Source organism: Sander vitreus, chromosome 5 (assembly GCF_031162955.1).
Source record: "Sander vitreus isolate 19-12246 chromosome 5, sanVit1, whole genome shotgun sequence".
NCBI lineage: Eukaryota > Metazoa > Chordata > Actinopteri > Perciformes > Percidae > Sander > Sander vitreus.
The window spans coordinates 9,363,905-9,388,796 of NC_135859.1; the positions used below are offsets into that span (position 1 = coordinate 9,363,905).

General features: G+C 38.7%; 1 protein-coding gene across 1 annotated transcript in view; it reads right to left on the reverse strand.

The window, feature by feature from the left end:
* Positions 1 to 24,892, reverse strand: part of LOC144517538 (uncharacterized) — a 33,862-nt gene extending 8,970 nt beyond the window's left edge. The window contains exons 1-13 of the mRNA XM_078249622.1: positions 24,676 to 24,892; positions 20,606 to 21,862; positions 19,933 to 19,968; positions 18,269 to 18,447; positions 13,258 to 13,429; positions 13,093 to 13,143; positions 10,344 to 10,433; positions 10,171 to 10,192; positions 7,764 to 7,782; positions 7,607 to 7,709; positions 6,114 to 6,184; positions 2,737 to 3,409; positions 1,962 to 2,120 (exon numbers count right to left, since the gene is read on the reverse strand). Coding sequence (XP_078105748.1) covers positions 1,962 to 2,120; positions 2,737 to 3,409; positions 6,114 to 6,184; positions 7,607 to 7,709; positions 7,764 to 7,782; positions 10,171 to 10,192; positions 10,344 to 10,433; positions 13,093 to 13,143; positions 13,258 to 13,429; positions 18,269 to 18,447; positions 19,933 to 19,968; positions 20,606 to 21,862; positions 24,676 to 24,756 — 2,913 coding nt within the window. The 5' untranslated portion in view covers positions 24,757 to 24,892. The remainder of the gene's footprint in view (positions 1 to 1,961; positions 2,121 to 2,736; positions 3,410 to 6,113; positions 6,185 to 7,606; positions 7,710 to 7,763; positions 7,783 to 10,170; positions 10,193 to 10,343; positions 10,434 to 13,092; positions 13,144 to 13,257; positions 13,430 to 18,268; positions 18,448 to 19,932; positions 19,969 to 20,605; positions 21,863 to 24,675) is intronic.

Consider the following 24,892-nt stretch of genomic DNA (forward strand, 5'->3'; position numbering starts at 1 on the left):
GTATATTACTATTAGGACTATAGCATACATGTGTCAAGGATGTATAAATTAAACAAACTTCAGCTGGAGTCCAATTTACCACAGCAACACTGTTGACTGCATCAGTGATCTCTTTCCATTCCGCATTCTTTCTACAGCCTTTAATAACAGTTTTCAGGCTGCCAAATGGTACACACGTTAGTGCAAATGAATCTGAGATATCAGGGTTTCAATCTCTACCTCTGAAAAGTGCCGCTTCTTAGCCGGATTACGTCTCGCCATGTCGTAAATTGTAGGGGCGAGGCCTCAAAACCGAGACTATAAAGGGGCGTGATATTTAAATTACGATCGTTTCCAGCCGCTGCATTTATCAATGTACGACCATTCTTATGCTCTGATTGGTGCGATACGAACGTTTCATGAATCACACGATAAGCCTGTCGTAAGATGATTTCTGCGCTCATATCTGCGCTGGTTTCTACGTTAGGTTGATAAATGAGGGCCACTGTGTCTTGAAAAGAAAATCATGTCAAGTAAACATTTTTACAGTACATCTGACCTCACTAAAGCAAAAAAGAAAACAATCTGCAGTTGCACATGACCTTTACTACATTATAACCATTAATAACAATACACATTATTATAATATATCAGATAAGATGAATATTTTCAACTATGGCATCTATTTTCATTCATTGTTTGTAATTTGTTATATTTTAAAGTATATAGTTATAACAACACATCGGTCTTAAATTAAGAAACTTTAATTAGATTTTCTTTGCTTGACTACAAAGATACCCATTGTTAAAATTCTATTTTCTCACCTGAGGTTTCAGTCAGGTTTTCCTGAGGCTCCTCTCATACTTGTCCTTGTTAAGGCAATAGGAACCTGTTCTCTCTATATGATAAACATTCTGGTTGTATGCGGAATTCACCTGTTACAACCAGTTCCTCTACTTCTTCTTGCATGCCTGATTACCACCGATACCATCATTATCATCAACAGGAAGCCTGAGACAATGTCTCTCAGCCAGTACAACTGCTGAAATGTCAGGACTAAATGCATTCCTAATGTTCACACTCCTGGAATAAAATCTATGCTGGTATGGAAGTAGTTTTTATGTTAACACTTTTATTTGTGCCATTGTCCTCGAACGCAAACCATGATGATGTCGTAATACTGGAAAAGTAGGAATATTTGTATTAATGTTATTTTGTACATCCAGTCATTAGGATTTCAAACTGTTTATGTTCTAATAATTCCAGACAACACAGCACATCATGCTGCAACTAAGAGTGGCTTAACAGACCACACCCAGAAACTGCAAATGAAACCATCCTTCCCTGCATCGCCACACACACACACGCACGCACGCACGCACGCACACACACACACACACACACACACACACACACACACACATACACACACACACACACACACGTGTCCATCTCCATTTTTACATCAGAGGTGGCAACGAGGAAAGAGTGAAGGGATAACACTTTACTGGAATTTTTCCTCATTCGGTTTCATTTGACAAAAAAACATTTGATTAGACTGAGTGAAATATTCAAAACCAAGACGCCATGTTTTTTTTATGCTGCATCATGCTATCAAATAAAAATATTCTACCTAGATGTCTTGTGCATCAATTTACTTACATTTCCCGAAAATGTTTATATATTTGGTATCTTTGGAAATGTTTTGAACTCTAGATGCTTGTAATTTCTGACCAAGAGGTGGGTGAGTGGGGTTTCATATGTTAATATAAATGTAATTTCAGTGAATTAAATGTTGATTGCCCAATTGAAATTTTAGAATATCCACTTAAAAAAAGTACATACAATTTTTTTATTTAGTTCAGTTTAGTCTTAGTATGTTTAATAAAAGGTACATTTAGTTGATCCAGGCTTTTGCTCTTACGCAAACATGTCAATCAGATGCCATACACACACATACTTACACAAACACACATACTCACCCACTCCCCGACGTTGTTGTGTAGACCATTATTGACGTCCTGCTCCCAGAGAATGCGACCCTGGCCCCAGCGCCTGATCGCAGAGCGAGTCTTGACTGCAAACACCAGCAGGATAATGATGGCAACAAACACCAGGAAGCCGAGGACGATAGCTATGGCCTGCAGGAACAACATGACTCAACATCAGTGGGCTGGAATTACATCCACAAACATAGTTAGTAAACACGGATGTCTGAAGGTGGGAGCCCTAGGCTCAACTTATAAATACTTAATAAATAAATATTTGTCGACAAGCTGCTGCCTCCACACTGGACTTTATTTAAGGGTTGGTTCGCCAAATTTAGACAATATAATTTCAAAGCATCCAAAATTACATTTGAAAAACTCAACAGCAACATGTATTTCTAGAAACAATGTCCTGACTACTAAAAATAATACACAGTTTCCTTTTATCGCCTGCTATGTATTCCCATGCTAAAGGATGTGAATAGTGAGCCTCCAAATATTGTTAGGTGTCTATCACAGTGAACATTATGTCAAGAGACATGTTGTTGAGTGTGATAGATTACCTAAAGTTTTTGCATGGAGTTACAGACTCTGCCAGACCTACATCATATCTGACAAGAGTTTAGTTGGTAACTCTGGTATTCACAAACCTGTACACAAACCTCCAGATTAATTATTGGATTCCAGTTGGTAAAGGAGCTATACAGTATATACCCGCCAGAGAATCCACAGACTACCCCAGCCTCCCAAAAAAGCAAGCGTATCACACCTCTTCAGGATCCACCACACAGTAATGGTAGAGGTACTGGTTGAGGAAGATGCCCTGGGCCTGGTTCTGGTTCTGGTACTGGGAACACAGTTGGATGACCTGGCTGTAGTAGACAGACCCCGTGGACTGGGCTGTTGGGTTCACTGCCACCAGGTAGACAATAGTGGCGATGATCATCAGAAATGCCAAAATGGCACAGATGATGATGGTTGCTAGGTAGAACTTTGATGAGCGGGCAGTAGTTTGCCTCGAAATAACCAACACAAATATGATGAGCACAGCTATGAAGGTAATGCCAGCGATGGCGATGATGAAGGCTTTGCCAGCTTTGGGATCCATTTGTGTTTCTCCATAGCCATAGGATACGCCAATGCTAGAGCCGCTTCCATATGAGCTGCCACCATAAGAGCCCCCATAAGAGCCGCCATACGAGCCGCCATAACCTGGCATTAAGCCAGCTCCACCTCCCAGACCCATGAGGCTCATATCGTAGTCCCAGGACAATGTGGCAGCCACACAGGCAAACATAGCCACACACATGACGATGATGATAATACACATTATCTTCATCACACCAGGTGGTGAAGTCCATCTATAGAAGTGAAGCATCTTCTCTCGTGGGTAGTAGGAAAAGGTTGGGTTGGACATGAGCTCACTGTGCCTGTGTCTATGGCTGCAATAGAAGAGGACAGAGGAGCTGTGCTTAATGTATGTTGTAACAAAACTGAACAGACTGTGGAGTGAAGGCCTTTTTACAGTCTCCTCAGCCGACCTGTCGCGCGCCAATGTGACGTCAAAATGACGTAGATCTTGGTGGAGCGCCAGGATTCATAGGCGTAACCCCCCTCCATCTAAGGGTTGTCTCCACCTAGAAATATCATTAAAAACCATGCTGTGTATTGTAAATAACACAATGATGTATACTTTAAATATCTGTGTAAGTAGTAAAACAATACAAACCCCCAAAAATGCTTTTTAAGTTTAGAAACATTTTGAGTCCCCCCTCCCTTGCCTCACAGTGGTTTGGTCCACTGCCTGCTTTACACACAAGTCCGGTAGACCACGGGAGAGAATGAGAAAACATACTGGTAGTTTCTTTCGCTACAGTAACGTTAGTTGTGGAATGTGGTAAGCAGGCTGTTCAAGGCTATTTTATTCACATTAAACATCGGATGAAGTTTTTCTTTTCTCAAATAGAAATGATGCTGAGTAATTAATAAATTAGTCATGACAAAAAAGTTTGCTATGTTAGTGTAATATAATGTAACGTTACCTAGCTTGTTTAATAGCTTATTGGATAGAAATACACCCACTACAACTAACGTTAACACGGCAATAAGCCTAACGTTATGTGTGTGAACTGATATTAGGGTTAATATTAAAGATCTACAGTTGTGTTTGCTCAATATGATGTTAAGTGGCAGATCAGTGGGTTTCTGCAGTTAAATATATATCCTCTGTCCCAGATGAAACCTAATATTTATGTGGAGGACGCAAGATCATTTTATAATTATAATATGATCGTGGTGAACCTATGAACCTAACTCATATTTAGACATCTGACGTTAAAGATTTGTGTTGTTGTTGACCAGATAAAATGACAGAGAAAAGAAAAACAGACATAAGCTCTTTCAGTGAACCAAAACGCCAAGTACAATATGTCCTCATATCAAGACAATTTGGTAACATCTTCATAAGAATGAGTGCTTATGGAAATACTAACATCACTATGTCACAGGCAAAGGAGACGAAGAGAAGGTGTGTGGCTGTCAGGGTTAGCAGATGAGCTTTACCATTGGCTCACTAATTTACATCATGATTAGCTAATTTAACAAGAGTCTTTATAGAAGTCTTGCTATTTGGTTGGATGAGGTAGTTATTACAAGTATGGAAAATATATATTTTTTTCATTGAGTCAAGAGAAACACTGAAAAGAAGGATAATGGTAAAGTCTCCATGCTACACTAATGATAGTATTAAGGCTTTCCTCTGTGTACACATATCCTCTACAAGTATAATTGTGGTTGTATTATTTGTGTCCCCTTCAAAAACTGCTCTTCAGAAATGTTATGTTTATTGTCCCCCCCCCAACTGTTAGATGAGATTTACGCCCATGGTACCACTCTATTTTTTTTCAAAGCGGAAACAGGAAGCATGGACGGGTTCAAGGGTAACCGGATGCAAGGATTCTCAGAGTGACTGCAAGTCTCTCTTGTAAACTTACTGGGTTAAGATGAGTGAATGATCCGACGAAGTAGGTCATCGAATCAAATCGAAACATTGACGTAAATGCTGCGAACAGTTCTGCCACCTCTGTTCAGCAACTAGTGTCGCGACCACCACGCGCAAGTATAGATAGTTACGGCGCTCCCATGACATCACACTGGCGCGAGACAGGTCGGCTGCGGCGAGTATACCGCACATCTGATCTGTATCCTCCTGGAAGATGCTGCATTTAACATATGGCATGGTTAACACACACTAAATACAAGTGATACTGGATAAAGCTGACATTAAGCTGAGATAACTTAAAGTGCCCATATCATGCTCATTTTCAGGTTCATAATTGTATTTAGAGGTGAATAGGTTTATGTGGTTTAATTTTCAGAAAACACCATATAGTTGTTGTACTACACATTGCTGCAGCTCCTCTTTTCACCCTGTGTGTTGAGCTCTCCGTTTTAGCGACAGAGTGAGGCATCTCACTTCTGTACCATCTTTGTTGGGAGTCGCACATGCGCAGTAAGCACTGCTAGCTAGTCAGTTGCAGAGTATGAGGGAGTGCCATGCTAGCAGCTAGGCGAGCATTATAATATGTGTTACAAAGTGACACACATTTGTCACGGAAGTAAAGGCTGGACTACAATAGAGCTGTTTGTGAACAGTGTTTTCTCTGGAAGATGTTAAGTCCCTTTGGGGTGGACTTTGGGCTTTTTCACTTTGTAAACCTATAACTTGCACAAAAAGATATATCACACAAAAGTCAAAAAGCATAATATGAGCACTTTAAAGTACATCTTTTACTGATGATAAAAACTCTTTATTTTGGGGTAATCTATTTTGGTTGATTGCTCAATAAAAGGAACACGTTAACATTTTTATGAAATAATGTTGTTGTCTTAAGCCCCATTTGGATGGGAACATTACAAGCAGAGGTTGGGAAATAAATATTCACCGTGCTCCTTGGTAACAACCCAATGTTCCTGACGGCATTTTAACCATGCCAAAATTAAAGGATGTGGTCTGTAATATGACTGTGTAATTTGACTTCCTCCATTTTCACACAAAAATGTAACACTGAGTTGGTTAAAGCAGCTCGTTTTATCCTACATGAGGATGAAAGTATAGTAGTGAGGGATAAATGTAGGTTAACTTACTGTTTGCTACCACCTGACTGGTGTGTAGAAGGCCTGTGTTTGTTGCTCGGCATACTGAAATCCAACTGGAACTAACCAAGGTATAAAAAAACAAAACACACACACATTATTGATTTTTATAAAAAACAAGAAAATACTTTATTAACTATCAATATTACTGCCTGATCAACTATCTTCCCTGTGTTGTGGTGCCACAAAGCAACACCCATCCATTTTGATATCCATCAGAGATTAACCACCAAGCTCAATACATCTGATGCTAATTTTCTGACTTCTGTAACAATCCCTGCAAATGTATTTCTCAAATGTATGTAGCTACCACTTGAGACCAATGAGGGGAAAATGGAAAGATGATACAGTTGGTTTAGTTTAGATAGCATGTTTTATCCCATTTAGCATTCAAGTATAATTTGCATTAGTGTCACTATTTTCCTTACATAAATTTTTATTCAATAAAAAAAAGAAAAACGTTTACAGAGACAAAGTGATTGAATTAGGGGATACATCAAAGTTTTGGGGTTGGGCAGACTTTTCAAGTTAATCAGCACTTAAAACTGTATTTGATTGGCTACTGAAATGTTGGACTGGTTTTCGTTTGTTTTTACAATAGGCCTACTAGTGCTAATAGGACGAGTTTTGGTATTGATACCAAAACAACCGTTTTGCCATACCTTATTTTCGTACAAAACATTTTTTATTTTTTTTATTTTAAAGTCTATCTTATCAAATGTTATTTTAAGCACTGTGCAAAAACAAGGAGTTGTGCAAAACCTGTAAAAAAAGATAAGAGTATCTTAGTAAAAGACTAGTAAAAGAAAGTAAGAAAGATTACGAATCTGACACGATTTTCAATGCCAGTTTGAAGTATTTGTTTTTTAATACTGCGCTTGTTTAAGTGTTATAGGCCTACTCGTGTGAGAAGTAAACGATGTACATTTCATATACAACGTGATAGATAGTTCGCTTCATTAAAAACAAATCTTAAAGTATTAAGGAGATAAGTGGATGGAGATAGCCTACTGGCACACAAACTGAGATTGTCTATTTTATTCTATAAATGAGCAGCTGATAAGACAAACTGAGGTGGGTTAGCTAGTTTCACACAGAGTGAAACTATATAGCCTACTATTCAGTCGTTGATATGATAGTGGCTATTACATTCCAGATCATTTAAGGTTACAAAGGGGATTTCCCACAACAGAAAATAATCATGTTATGCTGTCATCACTGTAAAGATGAGAGTAAAAAAAAACAGATAGCTTAGCTGTTTTTTACATCTAAGAAAACATAGCTAACTGCTCAACAAACGCAGAAAAAAAATAGATAATTTCGGGCAAAATGTAGCAAAATGGTATAACTACACTGGATATTTTCTCATGAAAGCAGTTGTTCTTCATTGGATTTAACGTGTAAATACTCAGAATAGTAGAGATAATATGTCTCTTATTAGATTCCGCACTTAACATTCGGTTATAAGTTTTAATTTGACCCACCTTGTGTGATGAACCGCCTGATCCCGATGAAGACAGTAGTAACGAACGCAAACAAGTGAGCGCGCGTCCGCATGCGTGCTCTACACTGCGCGAGTACGCGCGCCTACAGGTGTGTATTCATCACGTGGTGGGCTACTCCCCAGTCAACAGGTCTAACCTGTCCTCTTTCCCCACAGCTTTAACAAAAACAAGGAAATGGCACAAGCAGCACCATTTACTCTCCTGGAAACTACACCCCGAGTTCCTCGAAAGTCACGAGTTTCGGTATTTGCAAGCTCTTTTAGGTTTTCACTAAATTGGAATTGAAAAAACGTGTAACTCACAGCATTTATATTAAATTAAGCATTTGGCATTAACCAAAATTAATGAAACAGAGCTCATGCTAATATTTTAGTTTCATTAATGTTTCCATACATTTTAACACATATTTTTTTAGTATAATCAACTTTGTTTTAATGTTTTGTACAGAACTGTACAGTCTAGAAAGAAAAAAGTTTTTTGTAATATATATATATATATATATATATATATATATATATATATATATATATATATATATATATATCCGATGTAACCTGAGGCAGAAAGGCTGTCATGCTAATCCATTCTTCCTGAGGAGAATCAACAAAGAAAAAGGCCTCCAGTGTTGCAAAACCTGCAACAGTTTAAAAAAAAATACACCTCAGCTTTATAAAACCAGTCCTACAGGCTGTGTTAGCCAAGTATGTAGCCATTTTAAGAAGGTGACAGAGGTTAATTGACATGGAGCTAGAAATGGAGTTGTGCATGCAGTCCAGTTCATCCCAGTCATTCTGGACTTAAAGGATATTCAGTGTCTCTGAATTTTAGAGAGGTGAGCCACACCTCTTCAGTTGTATGAAAGCCTCCTGGACACTTACTGATGGATGCATTTGCACTACCACTTACCATCACTGCTAATAATAATAATTTAAAAAGTGTGTGTGTGTGTGTGTGTCTATATATATATATATATATATATATATATACTTGCTGTACATTTTGCACTGTGGTTGTAATCATTGTGATTAACTTAACAATATTTCGCCTCACCATTTTAATAGAGAAAAAAATTTGGACCATTATTTTTTAATAAAGCAAGACTGTTGCCTTCATAATTTTTGCAACTGTTGGACTCAAACAGTGAATGGCAGGTGTAAAAGAAGTCACTCAAATAGGGCATTAGCTTGGTTAAATAAAAAAAAGAAAAATACAAGTATTTAGAAAGGCACTTCATTGGCATAAAACAAATTACAAAATATGATACAAAACAATAATATAAACATATCCAACATAATGAGTTTTTATTCACATGAAATTGTACGAGGTACAATTCCAGTGAAATGTAATCCCATCAGCTCCTTCAACTTGTGGACTAGACCCTAGACTGGACTTGTCTGGGAAGGATCTTTAATGATTCTCATAGCCTTAGCACAATATATGTATGCATCACAATGTATCAATGTAAAAAGAAGAATTTACAATGTATCAATGTAAAAAATAATAATTTACAAAAGGACTGACTAAAACTAATTTAAAAAAGACCCATCTGTTATATTCCCTATTGTGATTTCAGTAACAAAATCATAGACAGTTATACATTCAAGCTTTTAGTACATACACTCACAGTTTGAGAGAAGACTACTGGACAAAAGAAATGCAATGTAAAAGCAAATTGCTCACAGCATACAGTGAGCATTATGGCAAGCCGCTAAACCTCCACAGTCTGACACATGCAGTACATAAAAATATATCCTAAAATAAACTGTCAAAATAAAATAAACCACAATGGACTTCTGCTGACACCTCGGTTTACAGCAGTGCTATTACTCTAATATTATAGCCTTCATTAACATTGAGTCAGCCTTATTTACATCAGCTTCCTTAATCAGGCAGTGTCTAGCTAGCCAGTTTTGAGACCCCATTTTCACCTGGTGTTAAAGGAACAGTCACCCATTTTACAAAATGTGCTTGATTGTAATCTTACCCAAACTCAGATGAAAAGATCATTTAATTTCTTGTATGATTAATTATGGTTTCTTTCCTAGCAGCTGACGGCAAACACAAGCATGAAATGAGGTGTATTAAAAATGTCACTTCTGATGGAGCTAGTCTAGCAGTTTCCCTCTGCTTCCAGTCTTCATTGCTAAGCTAGGCTAAACACATACCAGACTGGACACACAGTGATGAAACTGATATTCATCTTGCTATCTCCAGGTAAAACAGCAAAACAAAGCATATTTCCCAACATGTTCCTTTAAAATGTGATTTGCATCAGGGGTTATATGTATATAAATGAACACCTTTGGATTACACCTGATCCATTCCAGCTCTCGACAATGTTTTCAGATCCCATTTTTGACTAAGCTTACTTTTGCTTTGTCTTACTCTGTATAAGAACATTTCTACTGATTTCCACTGATGATGTGTTGACCTGTCAAAATTATATTCCGTTTGTCATGATGATATTACTAACAGCAGTGATGGCAGGTCCACCTGTTTTAATGTGATAATGGTATATATACAATCAGCAATTGTGGGTATACCATCTATGAGGGCAGTTTTCACCTGGTAGGGAGAAACATACAGTTTAGTTCCCAGCTCAGTCCCACTACTCTTTTTTTCTTAAACTGTTGCAGACACCGTATGAATTCCAGGTGAGTTATGAAAGTGTTTCACTGCAGTGGTTTAGTTGCTATCATTCCAGTTCAAGTTATACTTTGTTGTACTCCTGAATCTTCTGTTTGATATGAGAGAGCTTGTTCTTTAGGTACTCACACCTCTCCTTTTTTTCCAAATACGTTGGGTCCTGGCAAGAAAAACAGAAATAAATTAAAATGTTTTGCTTTCTTTCCTAATGATTACATTACATTTCATTTAACTGACGCTTTTATCCAAAGCAACTTCCTTATTGGAAGTCACATTCAACCATGAAGGTACAAACTCCGAACAGCAAGAATCAAGAACAAGTACATTAGCTTCAAATAAGCCAAACTACAACTTCAACATGTAAGTGCAAAAGGTGCAAATCGTAATTGTTTTTTTGTAGCCATCATTTTCTTAGCTAAGGTGCAGTCAGAAGAGATGTGTTTTTAGCCTGTGGCAAAAGATGTATAGACTTTCAGCTGTCCTGATGTCAATGGGGAGCTCGTTCCAGCATTTAGGAGCCAGGACAGCAAACAGTCAGGATAAAATTCTTATATATCAGAGACAGTCTCCATGATAGTCAAGAGAATATCAAGGAATTTTACTGGTGGGTTACTGCATGGGGAATAGAGTAACACATACTACCCAGCATATTTCAGTGAGTGTTTACTTCTTTAGTTTTTAGTAAATAAGACAAGCAACAACAAACCAGGACATTTTGGGTAATGTTGGTGACATATTTAAGTCACATGTCAAAAATAAAATGTACTGTTTGTATTAATTAAAAAGGGACATTCCAATGATTTAGTATTACACCCATAAAGTTGGGGGAATTGAGAGATGGATAAGAAAAAGTACATTTAAAAATGGAATGGGATTTTTTGAGGCCCCAAAACCTTGGATCCTCCAAATTACATAATTCAACTTGATAGCATCTCTAACCCCCATGCTTTCTTTTAGGCTCCACAGCCCATGATATCACCAGGGTTAATTTCAGACTTTACAAAGCCATTGACAACTGTAACTGCTTTCACAGGCTAAGTACTACTCTTCATTACAAGTAAACAGATCCTGATATGTGGAATTTGTAAAGTGCTCCTACAAACAATGTCTAGCTTACATTTCTCTAGCTTATTGTATTCACTTCTGCCTCTAAGTTATTTGCTATAGTGAGTATTCAATAAAGCTAATGAGGTACAACATCTGGTTTAATCATAGTTAAAACTCCCATTCTAATGTACTGAAGGACATGAGTTCATCAAACCTGCAGATTATCTCAACTGTGTTCAATTCTACTTCCCCTTCTTATAATGCAAAACAGGAATAAACAACCAAATGCAGGCTGATAACAACATTGTTACATTTTTAAAGTGTGATTCACTGGTCATGAAAATATCATTGAGAATCCCTTTCTTAATTTTAACACTAAAGTACTGTAACCTGGTTTTGGTTGATGCCACTGAGATGGAATAACCTAACAAGCTCCAATGTTCTTGATGATGTTAGAGGGAAACATCGTACATAATATCATGACCTGCTAAAAAAATAAAATTATATATATATATATATATATATATATATATATATATATATATGGCAAGGCACAAGAAGCAAAGGGATTCATGGGAAAGTTGGCTTTCATTTTTCGAAAAGGTAGAATTGGTATTAATACTGACATGAGATGGACAGTAATGGCTTTCTCCACCATTTCACATTTGTCTAATTATACAAAGGTATAGTTGAACATTTTCATAACTGATAATAATAAATAAATAAATATTGAGATATATATATATATATATATATATATATATATATATATATATATATAAAATACGAGACAAATACAAGATTTCCCGACAAAACACGGTTAAAATGCTGACAGCTAACGCTAAAGGGTGTAAAGTTTGACTGTGTTTTACTGTAGAGGATTCAACACCAGTATGTAACAATCTGTAGCTGCCATTGGAGAAACAACACAGACGGTGCGTTCAATGAAACTGGTAAACTACAGCCTCGTGGTGCTTTTGAAGTTATTGTAAAAGTCCTTTTCCTATCTGGTGGTTCTTTCTGTCGTTCAACAGCAATTTACTAGTGAAATAAGTTATTGTTATTGTTATACATTATTATTAAATCATTTAATTTTGACCATATGACCTTAGCAATAAACAAGCCATTCTTTTATGCCACCAACTGTTGTTTAGTACCCTTTTTTTTTCTTTTCTTTTTTTACTTTCTTAAAAAGTATCGGTTCAGGCACCGTTAATTATGTATGCGATTAATTTCGATTAATTAATCACAGAGTATGTAATTAATTAGATTACATTTTTTTTAACAGCCCTAGTTGTAACACAAAGTATTTTTTGTTTTGGATATTTTTCTACTGCCATTTATACCATGTATGAGTGTAGCAGCTCATACAGTATACAACATAAAACTATTTTACAATCAATCAAATAATAAAGAATTATGTGTATTTTAACCCCGCCTCCAAAAAAAGAAAAGGAAAACTAAGCCTAAATATAAGTTGGTTCAAATGTCTCTGTTAAAGAAAAAAGAGAGAAAGCTTTTGACCAAAAAAGCCACAATAATTGGTTTGTGCATGCAAAGGGAGGTTTTCCAAATGAATATAAAGTTTGTTTGGGGTGTGAAAAACAATTAGAAAGCAATTAGAAAATCTTTTTTTAGATGGCCCCTAACTTCAGCTAGCCATTCAACTGTCAAATTGATAGAGAGAGAGCTTGGACTCTCTGGCACAGAAACAGCCACTCAGTGAGTGACAGTGGATGGATCATGAATTACATTTAATAGTGTATACTTACAGCTTTTTTCCTCTGATATTCCATTAATATACTACTGATCCGCTCCTTCTCCTGAAACAAAATTAAAATGTTACTGGCCATAGTTACACAGTGTATATCCAAGTGTGGTTATGTGTGTGTGTGTGTGTGTGTGTGTGTGTGTGTGTGTGTGTGTGTGTGTTGTACCATTTGGCTGGAAGGCCGGGACGGAAGGTTCTGCATTATCTCATCCATCTCTTCAAACTTCTTGGCCATTGCCTGAACCTCAGCGTGTAGCTCCTTGTATTCAGCGTACTGGTCATTAAACACAGCCTTGTACTGATCCCTCTCCTCCTCTGAGCTGATGCTGGGGTACTTTCTGTGGAAACGGGACAGGACAACACAACACATTTTCTTGGGCCGCTGGCTACATTTAAACCACAGCTGAATGTGAAAATGTGTCTCAGTTTCCTAGCAGCAGTTTTTAAAGACAACAATATATACAATATATATACAATATCAATTGAAAAAACATCTTACAGAGCTACAGGCCAGCTTACCACCATAGACCAATACTTGTTTCCTTAATAAGGGATTTAAGATAGACTCACAATTTCTGTCTGACTTAAAACAAAAATCTGGTGTCCATTTATATATATTGAAACAATCTTTGCTTGCTGCAATGATTCCTCCTGTTCATACTGGACATTAAGATATTCCTTCATAATGTGCTTCCAATGTAAGTAATGGGGGACTAACATTGTTAGTAACACTGCTTACATTGTCGCATGCAGCGCCATGCTAACGGCAGTAAAATATGTATTCTTGGCTGGCAATGTTGTTAAATTCTCCCCAATTCCAGGGTCACATTACTCCTGAATCATTTTCGGTTATGTAGTATTTGGTTTAAAAGCATTTGTCTGCGATTTTTGACTGTAGAAAGTGCTGCCATATTCTATCAGTGTCCACTGCTAACTATAGTAGCTGCGTGCTAGCGCCAGGGAAACCTGTAATGTTGGTTGCAAATGTTGTTAATTTCTCCCTAATTTCGGCCCGAATTACTGCTGAAACATGTCCAATTGGGTAGTATTTGGTTCAGAAGCCTTTATCTGCGATTTCTGACATTAGGAAGTGCTGCTCCATTACATTACAATCTAACATTAGCCTACTGCTAACTATTAAGGGTTATGGGCATTCTTACGCCATATAGCTGTAATCTTGGCGGGCAATGTTGGTCACTTCTTCCCAATTTCGCGTCACATTACTTCTGGGACATGTCCGGTTGTGTAGTATTTGTTTAGAATTTATTGGTGGTTTTTCAGGGGACAAATTCCTGCTATATACTCCGTTGCAGTCATTCTCCAGCTGCAACGACTGAAACAGCAGGGGAGGCTGCGGAGCAGAGATTCCAGGAGTCTCTGAGATGTGGAAACACTATGGCCAATCAGAGCAGAGTGGGCATTTTTGGAAGGGGGGCTTAAAGAGACAGGCGCTCCAACAGAGCGTCTCAGAAAGATGGGGAATACAGGAGCAGCAGCCATGGGCAGTATGAGAAAGATTAAGTGTTTTTAGAACATTAAAACATGTAAACATGTTCTAGTACAAACACAAGATGCAAGTATGAACCTGAAAATGCTATATAATAGTTCACCTTTAACTTAATCTCGGCCACAAATTCCGACCAAGCAGCGCTCAGGCATCGTTACAAATTAGTCGGCTCAAGTATGAAAGAGAGACTGAATGAGTTACGCATATAAGAAGAAGCAACCACCATAATTGTCACTAACCTTCATGCTGTATCTACTGTTTACTAACCCTGTTTTCCGGCACGACGTTGAGCGTCGGGATTAATGTTACCGGCTAGGTTAACCTTCAGCAGCTGTGTGCTATTGTGTAACAAGCCCAAATTAGCTTTAGCCCGTTTGTAAAAATTTGATGGCTTGTCTGGCATATTAGCTCTCTTTGTAACTAGGGCTACACGATATGAGGAAAATATCTAATTGTGATTATTGTGACCGATATTGTGATATGATTGACAATATTGGAAGGAATGATAATTGTTGTATCATTATTCTCGAGTAATTGTGCAGCCCTATTTGTAAATTGTTGGCTATCGTTAGGGTGACCAGATTTCCCAGAACTAAAACCGGGACACTTTGCACATAGTGCTCGTGCACGCACACGCTTTTTAACGTGAACATGTGCTAGCCCAGGTCAGACATAGACACAGACAGTAACTTCATTATTTTTGATCGTAGGCTCCTCATCTAATAATAACAGTTTGTTCCGGTAAAATTAACACAATTGCAGCAACAGCCTTTTTCAGTTTAGTGTTTGAAGTGTTATTTATTCCAATAACACCAAAATAATTAAAATGATTTATTGAAAATTTTGAGCATTAAACACTTTTTATGCACCCATTTCTACCTTTTTCTGAATCAATGTATGCTGCAAATATCTTTATGTAAAGACAAACATAGATTATAATCCAAATATAAAAACATAATGGGATATATTGCAGTAAGGCTCTCAGGCATTCTGTATTGCTTTCAACTATTTATTCTCCTTTGGATCGACTTTTCTAATTATATCTGAGTCAGCACACATGTAGCCTAGGCATCATTTACTCTTCCCTCCTGTTTTGCGTCTTTTGTTGGGGAAGTAACCTCCTTAAATGTGCATATGACAATTATTCACCTCAATGATTCATTAATTCATTTTAATTTATTAATAAACCCCTGGACTGTAATATTTCAGATGTTTCAGATTTCTGCTCATGTCCAAAACTTTGTGCACATTCAAAATATAACTCATCCCATCAGTGTTCTCTGTGATTTGGAGGAGTCGTGATATTTTGAGAAAAATAAAGTTATAATAGGCTATTACAAGAATAAAGTCACTATATTTCAGAAAATAATCTACACCTGCACCATAGTCTGCTGTGCATTACGTGATTGCTCTGCTGATACGGTAGATCTCAGACCTCCTGACAGACACAGAGCCCCGTTTGGGTCTCTGAATGAGACAAAGTTTAGGGAAGTGGCTGAACGCTGCTCTAGCTACATCTACGGCAGAAATACACGGAGCACAAACGCAACACATCTGCGCAGCATGTCGACAGCAGAGCGCATCCATAAACCTGAATCAAACTAAATCTTTAGTATTGCGCTCCTAAACTTTGTGTTGAGGGCATCAATATATTAGACTGATTTGGCTATGATTCCTCCGAAAACTTCACCTTTCACAGCTTTCCTCACTTAGAGACGGTTGCTAGGTGATAGCAACAAATACAGCACGGTCGGACCCCGCACGTAGCTGTCCGTTCTATTCGCCTCGGAAAAATAAACTTGACAAAGTTACATTCGGGACTACACTCAAAACGGCAAAATCCGGGATTGGTGTAAACCGGGACATTTTAGCGTCCCGACAGGCTTTGGTCGGGACCCGGGACACGCAATTCAAAATCGGGACTGTCCCGTTCAAACCGGGACGTCTGGTCACCCTAGCTATCGTCCAACATATTAGCTCTCCGTTGTAAGCTATTGGGAGCTTAACCTTACGTCTGGGAGATGAATGTCCGCGTGTGTTATTCAGGTTTTTGTTAAGTCAGGCGTTTTGTAGCCCTAGCATCGTGGTTCGGCACTGGTGTAGCCTACTGTTAAGGTTTTGTTTGAAATGATGAGTCGGCTTGTGTTCAGCTAGCTTTGATGTTAGACTTTGGCTGGTAATGTGATTGGGTTTTGCTGATTAGCTTGTGGGCATTAAAAGTAATGTGTAGCATCCAAGGTTTGGAAGGCCACTTTGGTGTAACGTCCTGTTTTGGATGGTTACTTTTGTGTACGTTAGCCTCCTGGTCTGGAAGGATAATTTTGTGGAGCATCCTGGTTTTGGATGGCTGTTTTTTGTATTATCTTCAATTTCAATTGAATTCAATTTTATTTATAGTATCAAATCATAACAAGAGTTATCTCAAGACAATTTACAATAGGTCTAGACCACACTATAATTTACAAAGATCCAACAATTCCAGTAATTCCCCCAAGAGCAAGCATTTAGTGTGACAGTGGTGAGGAAAACGTCCTTTTAGGGAGAAACCTCGGACAGACCCAGGCCCAGTGTCTGACGGTGCCGGTTGGGGGTATGATGAACAGTGGCAAATATAGTCAATATCTTTTTTGGGAGGGTTACTTGTGCTTTTAAGCAAAACAATTGTTTTTGCCAGTTGGGTAACATTTGGTGCTCTTAGTCAGTCTATACATTGTGGTATTCCCATTTTTCTTGTATTTTCAAGTGCTAACAGTAAAACATGGCAGACTTTGAGCTAGAGAAGTTTCTGGAACCTGAAGTGACCTGTGTACATTTGGTTAGGCTGAATAGACAGGAAATATGGAAATTTATTGGGTATTTGGAGTTCTAGGTCTCAGAGGAGGCTATGAATCCAGAACTCATTTTGATTATTTTGAGTAACTGTAATTCAGAATCTGCAGCTACAGAACATAAGCATTAGCAGAAAGAACCTCAACAGGAATGTCAGAAAAGACAGGAAGAGAGGGATCATGAAAGGAAGGAGCGTGTTATCCACCTGCTAGGTTAACCTTTAGCAGCTGTGTGCCTTCGTGTAACGAGCCCAGGCTAGCTTTAGCCTGTTTAGCGGTTAATTACTAAGCTATCTACCCAAATTTCAGAAAATAACCTCTGTACTGTATTCACTGTCGTCAAACTGGTCTTATAACATATATGACATATTAATGACAAGTCCAAATTGTTTTACTTTACGTGAAGTCAAGGAAAATGTTCATGACATAATTATAATAGACTCATTGCAGGCAATGTAAAAACCAACCACTTATGACGGTTTACTGTAAAGTTAACACATAAAGCTAAATGTTTTTCTGACAAAAATATCTCAAACAATGCCAACTTTCCATTAAAAGTGTCATAATTTACCAAATAATTCTCAATGAACAGTTCTAAAGACTTGACAGCGTCATGTCAGTCTTATGCACACCCCTTTAAATAAAGTGTTACTAAACCATAATTACACTCTTTAGTAAAGTTTGCTGACTTAGTTAAGTGGGAGAATACTATGGGGTACTACAACAAAATCAGGGAATGTATCTTCCATCAAAAATGCTTTGAGAACCTTTCTACCAGAAAGGTTCATTTGTTCATTCATTCGTTCAATTTTTGGAAAATGTGAAAATAAGGTAATACTCACGCCACATAGTCGGCTATAACGACAGGCTTAGGGATGTGTCCAGCCGGTATGTGACCTCTGAGGATCTCTGGCTCAAGTGCCATCAGAGGAGCAGCTGCATAGTTGTTAGGAGCGTCCATGATGTCTGGCTGGATAGTGGGGAGAGGAGTCTGCTCAGAGGCCCTGGAGGCTGGACCCAGCTACAGTTGATAAACAGAGTCATGTGTTCAGATTATCTACACTGTGCAATTCCGTGTCTGCTAGAACATTGCCTGTTTTAGAAGGCGTTACATACATATGTATATGAAATGTCTGTATCGTCACTGCGCTGCATTTTATGAACTATGATCATCTGGTCATGGGTCACATCTATTGCCAGCATCCAGGCGCTGTCTTGATGGCTTACTCATAGAACTGAGGTTAAAGTTACTTTCAGTAACTACTGTTTTTCACCATGTTTTTCACGTTACCAGTGAAAACACTGGTACAAATAAAGGTTTTCCTCTCCTGCTTAACAAAATATACAGCTGTGCAAATAATAGGGGTGTGACAATCGGGTTTAAAATGGTTACTGCAGTCCAAATTCAATATACTAGAGACAGTCGTCTCCCCCGGCCCCTCCTCCCCAACGTCAAACGTAGTATTTCAACTTAGCGCGTTTCCTTAATATCTGATGAAATATTGTCGTCATTTTTTTATTAAATACAGTAAATATATATTGTACCTTTAAGTGCCAACCATAATCAACGTGGTAATCTTTTAATAATCAAACAGAGAATGACCAATTTTTTTCTTCAAGCATGATACATATGGTCATGTTCTTTTTTAGGACTATGAGCATGTCCACGTTTTCTGGCAGAATTTGAGACCTTTGGCACTAACTGTCTCCTGCTGTTGAAAAGACAGATATGAGACGTATGCTCTTTTCTCCTCTTCTGCATGTCATTCATTGCAGCAGTAAACAAAGAAGCAGCAACTCTAGTATCAATATATGACCATTTTAAGATGAGGGGAGAACATTTCTCTTTGTTTATTATCATTAAAAGTAAAGTTAGGCTTTGCTGTCACCTTCCGACTCAATTTAAAAAAAGACAGAAAGACAAGCGAGAGGGAGAGGTACAATCTAACGTTCTAGCACTGGGTGTTACAGGCAGCTTTTTTCTAACTGCAACTCCACTATCGCTCTGCAAAAGTTAACTCTGAGTCAACTTTGGAGAATGGGATCTTCTATGCTATTTTCGAGGTCAAAGCCAGACTCCGTCATGCTGGCTGCTGGTCTGCACTTGTGTATGGATATCGCGAGACCAGCAATATCGTCATGTTTTGATATCGCAAGATCTCGTCACAAGCTCTTCCAAATAACAATTAAACTGTAGGCAATTGTGGCGCTGTGTCTCCCTCCATGTCGTAGGAGAGCCTGTGAGCGAGTGGGGGCTGGGTTGTGCGGAGAGTGTAAGAAGAAAGATACAAACACAGGCACAACTTTAAAGAAGAAATTAATAATAACATCATTTTATATATCGATATTGTCTAATGCCAATTCTCATTTGAAAATATATCAATATACCTTAAAAAGTCATTACACGGCCCATCCCTAATATCACTAAAAATGTATTGTATATGATTTCACAAATAAATTGATTGATTGATTAATTGGTATTTGAAAAGCAATCCTCAATACTTACTATAGACAGAGGGACTGATGATCCAATTGTTTTCATCTAGATTCATAGGAAGAAGAGATGGAGAGGGCTTTATTAGATGTTCAGTGTTCAAAGTGTTATTAGGTGTTTCCCCTAATGAGGCTGCTTAAAGACATTCATTTCTTTAGATGAATACATTTCAACTATTGTCACTGATACTGCTCTGCATGTTTAGTGGAGTAATGTCTGTTGTGATTCAGCGCTACATAAATAAAAATTGACTTGACTAGTGAGATTATATTCCCAGAGAATGGCACCTTACTTCTTGCAGATGAGACAGAAAACAGTTAGGTCTACATTGAACTGTCTGTGCTCCAAGTCAAGCTTTCTTTTAGGTTTAGAAAAAGACATTTTGGTGTTATGGTGTTAGTCAAACTAAATGTTGGCACTTAGCAAAGCTAAAAACCCAGTCCACATTTATACTCCTATTTTACATTTTGTCTATCACAAATCATTAAATTGATCATAAAATTGGACTGGGGGGGAAATCAAAACATATATACATAAAATATGTGGTCTTCTCTGCTGCAACTAAATACTGGATTTAAACATTGTTTTGCCCGCGTAAGTGTATAATTCTGGGCAGACAGTAAACATCTGTGAAAAACTGAAAATCCAATTAAAAAGCAAGACCCTCTGTGTGTGCGTGTCAGACCTCATGTGCCAGCATCTCCTTCCTCATCCTGGATGCTTCATGCCTCCACAGCTTCAGACACACTACTGCACTAATGAAGTAGAGCACCGTGGTGATGAAGAGGAAGACAATGGCTGCTGTCTGGCCGGCCTCGGTCCGACAAAACGCACCATTTATTCCATTATTGAAGACCGGCATGTAGCATAGCCCCCCTCGAATGGTGTCCCTCACATATACTATCCCTGCTGCTAAATACAGCATCGCTAAGACCAGGTTGATGGAACACTCTGTAAGTGGCCACCAAGAAGAGTCTAAAAGGATGGCTCTGTAGTATATGGTCATCCCAACAACGACTAGAATAACAGTCACTATCCACGCAAGGCCAGCCACCACCAGGATAAAAGGTGTCTTGGGGCCTGTGTAGTAACTGCCCCCAGATCCATATCCACCAGCACCTCCACCAAGCCCCCCAAACAGCTGCGGCTGGGAGTATCCATACATATTGAACCACTCATTGTCCTTATGAACATAAGCACAGACACATGCAAACACAGCAGCTCCCAACAGCAGCTGCACACAGCCCAGGATCCTCAGTAGGCCAGCCCAAGACTTCAAGTAGGCATAACGCTGGTGGTATTCTTCCACCCGCTCATGGTAGGTCAGGGCTGAGAGATTGGTGGGCACTGCAGATGCCGATTCAAAGGCTTCAGCATCCAGCAGCAGCCGGTTTTGCTCCTTCTGAGAAGTGTAGCTGCCCCCAGAGCCGCCATAAGGGTCCCGATAGGACCCTAGAAGGGACGGAGATGGAGGTGCGGAGTGGGGGGGTGAGCAGGGGACTCCTGCTGTGGTGTGGTGGTTGCCGCTCTTACTGGATGAGGGGGCAGAGGAGTAATGGGCAGATAGAGGTGGTGCAGGAGGGTATATAGCCCAACCTTTGCTGCCACGGTTACCGCTGTTGCCACGGAAGAAGTTCTTGACAGAGTCGGGAATGAAGCGGTGGACCGGCTCAATGTCCATGACTTCACTCTTGGCCTCCATTGGCTCACTATCGTTGGGGGGATAAAAGGATTCAGGTCCAACAGCTGGCTGTTTAGGTAGAGGGGGAGGGGGAAGGGGGTCTAAGCTTACGGCCGGCACTGTTCCATGCAAGGACTCCGGGGGCGAAGGAAAGTCCCGCCATAAGGAGCCCACAGGGACCTGGTCATAATGTGGGATCTCCCGCACCCGGTCGCACCTGGTGACAGAACCAACTCCTCCTGAAGACATTGGGCCTGGACTCTGCTTGCCACAGAGAGAAAAACAGCAGATTAAAAACATCCACTGTCAACAGATGTAGGCTACCTACAGTGGCTTTAAATGATAATTCCAGATTATTAAAACTTGGGCCTTATTTTCGTGGGTTTTGGACATAATTTCTATTGTTTATGAAAACATTGTACTTCCCACTATCATTGCTGAGATCTCAGCAGCAATTTTTCAGTTTGGCTTTCTTTTTGTTCCCATTGCCAATTATCTTTTATTTCATCCATTTGTTAAATAAAAAATATTACATTTTGGTTAATGTCACATCGTCACTTCTACTTGACATTTTAAACTACACAACATTAAAACCTGGATAATAGTATCTACATATCAATGTTCATATAAATGTTTATTTGTTTGTTTGTTTAATTATACACCAACCACCAAGGCAAATTCCTTGTAAGTCTAACTTACTTAAGTTACTTTATGATTCTGATGAACAGATATCACAAGAGATAGGTGAATAAATATGTTTAGTTCAAGTTGGTGTAACTAGATAAAGCATTAACATACTGATTCAATTTCTGGATTTCACAAAGAAATTGCATCTTCAAAGATGAATAGAACACCACAATAAAAGGGTGTAAACTCTAAAAAAGTGAAATTGGCAAACTAGATTCCACTAAAACCTGACTAAACCCAATAAACAGTTAGCATCGTAGCTTCAGTCAGTTGGAATGTACTCAGTCCTCCACAATGACACACATTCCCAAACTGCCTATTCATAGTTTTGACTGTCACGGAGAGTGGAGGGCAAACAAACTGGGAATTCCATAGTCACACAAGCCTGTCAAGTTTTCCTCTTTTACAACCCACAAGTGTTTAGATCACCTCTCAAAAGAGAAAAAACTAAGTTATGCTGTATATACAAACTGCAAGTCTTAGGCACATTTGACCCATATACAGCACCCACTGCGAGTTTCAATCATTATGTATGTTCACAGTCTATTTCAACTAGCCTGCGCATTAGCTACCTAGCTACGCTGCTCATGCTGCTCATCAACTCCTCGATCATTACATGATAGACTATCGTAACTTTCACTATTGCTCATTTTATAAGGCCGCTGAAGAAAAATGCCAACACAAAGGAAGCCCAAGGCAACGGATAGCCGGCCTAAATGGGTGAAATCCGGCGGATTTTCCAGTGGCAACGGAGCAATCGCGGAAGTGGAATGTCAAGGATACTAGCTAGTTGAAAACGTTAAGTTGTCTACTTCCACTTTATAAACGCTTATGTTACATCCCTGCACAGAGCTGTTGGCTACTTTAGCGATGTTTAGCTACATAACGTTAGCAATATATATTGTGTAGAATCCAGGACCGGCAGAGCAGAGGGATGTGCCAGGGAGCAGAGTAAAAGTATTTAAATGAAATGAGCTGGTTTGTCCATGGAGATGGGAGATATGGTTAGCTTGACCGCAGTTGTTGGTTGCATTGGTGGTCAGTTCATTGTAACGTTAACGTTAGTCCACTAGTGCGGCACGTATAAATTGTACAAATCCACAATGTACCTCTCTGGGTTTTCGTTCTGAGATGTGATTTTGTAGAAACACAACCCAGGCTTGTCTCTCTTTGGTTTGTGCGTCCAATTGAACAACAACTATCTGAAATTCTGGCTACACTGTGGTAAAAGTTGAGCTGACTCGTCACGGACAATGGTGGGCAGCTTTTTTTTGCCCTCCAGGTGGGCGTTCTCATAGTGCTGTGACATCACGTGAAAACTATGAACTGCTGTTGCTGCAAAGTATTCCTAAAATATTCTACAGTGTACCATGGGTGTGTAGACAAAGGTTTGACTCTGCAGGTAAAAAAATTAATTATCACCTCAAACAATTGTCATGTATTCAATTGTACCTTTCTAAGTTATGATGCAACATTGAGGAGATTATGAATTGTTAATTAACATAAAGGCCACATAAATGAAATTCTGTTGTACTCAATTGTATGAAAATTATAATTACATTTTTGGTGAACTGAACCATGTCTCTGGCTAGTCTGGTTGCAGACTTCTGAATATATAGTGGGTAGGTCAGTCTTACACATGAATGTTTATGTTTATGTTACCTGATCACATGACTGAAAAACCGATAATTAGAGTTACATATTATGGAAGCTTCTGAGAAATCACTATAGATTTAGGGATTTAGAGATAGACATTCGTTTACACTGAGGGGTCACAAGCCAAAAACTAATCTAGGAAGTCGTCTATAATCAGACAAAGTCCTATAGGTCCCTGGGACTAAATATTCTGCGTTGTTTTATGTTTTAATTGAGCCCCTAATAGCACCGTCTAGCATTTCCATTTAATGTTGACCAGTATGTTTCGTTTACTGTTCAAACAACTTGTACAAACATCTACTAAAAATGTAAAAAGCCTGGTAAAATGTTAGCATTCATTAAAGTAGCCTACTTTTAGCACTGGTAAACAGGCGTCCCTGCAAGTCACTTCCATTGTAAACCGGTAACAAATTGATAAAATAAGTAAAAACATTGAGAAACACAACAAAGGCAACCTATGTTGTTAGTCTGTTTTACACGTTAAAATAAATATCCCTGTCATTAAAAGCGAAAATGACACAACATAATTCGATATACACTGGCTTACCTGCTGACAATTCTCCGTCTATTTTTTCTCAGTGAAACAGGTAGCAACAACACTGTCTGTCACCTTCCCTTTGTTCTCCACTCTCACACTGATCTCAGGTCAGACATCACTATGAACTCCGGGTAAACTGAGGTTAGTTAGCGGAAGAAAACTGATCCGAGATCCTTGCCGCGGTGAAACTCACCTGGCAAGTCTGACCAGCCTCACGCATCGTCGATGACACCCGATTTCCCAGTTTCCGATTCTTAAAACAAGATTCGTTCATTAAATTGGTGTTCCGCTTTATATCTGGAACGGGAAGGATAATATTTAAGTAAGAGTTATTACTGTTTAGTGGCTGGGTTGGGTCAGTGGGTAGCGCAGACGCACATGAACATAGAGGTTTATGCCTCGACACAGCA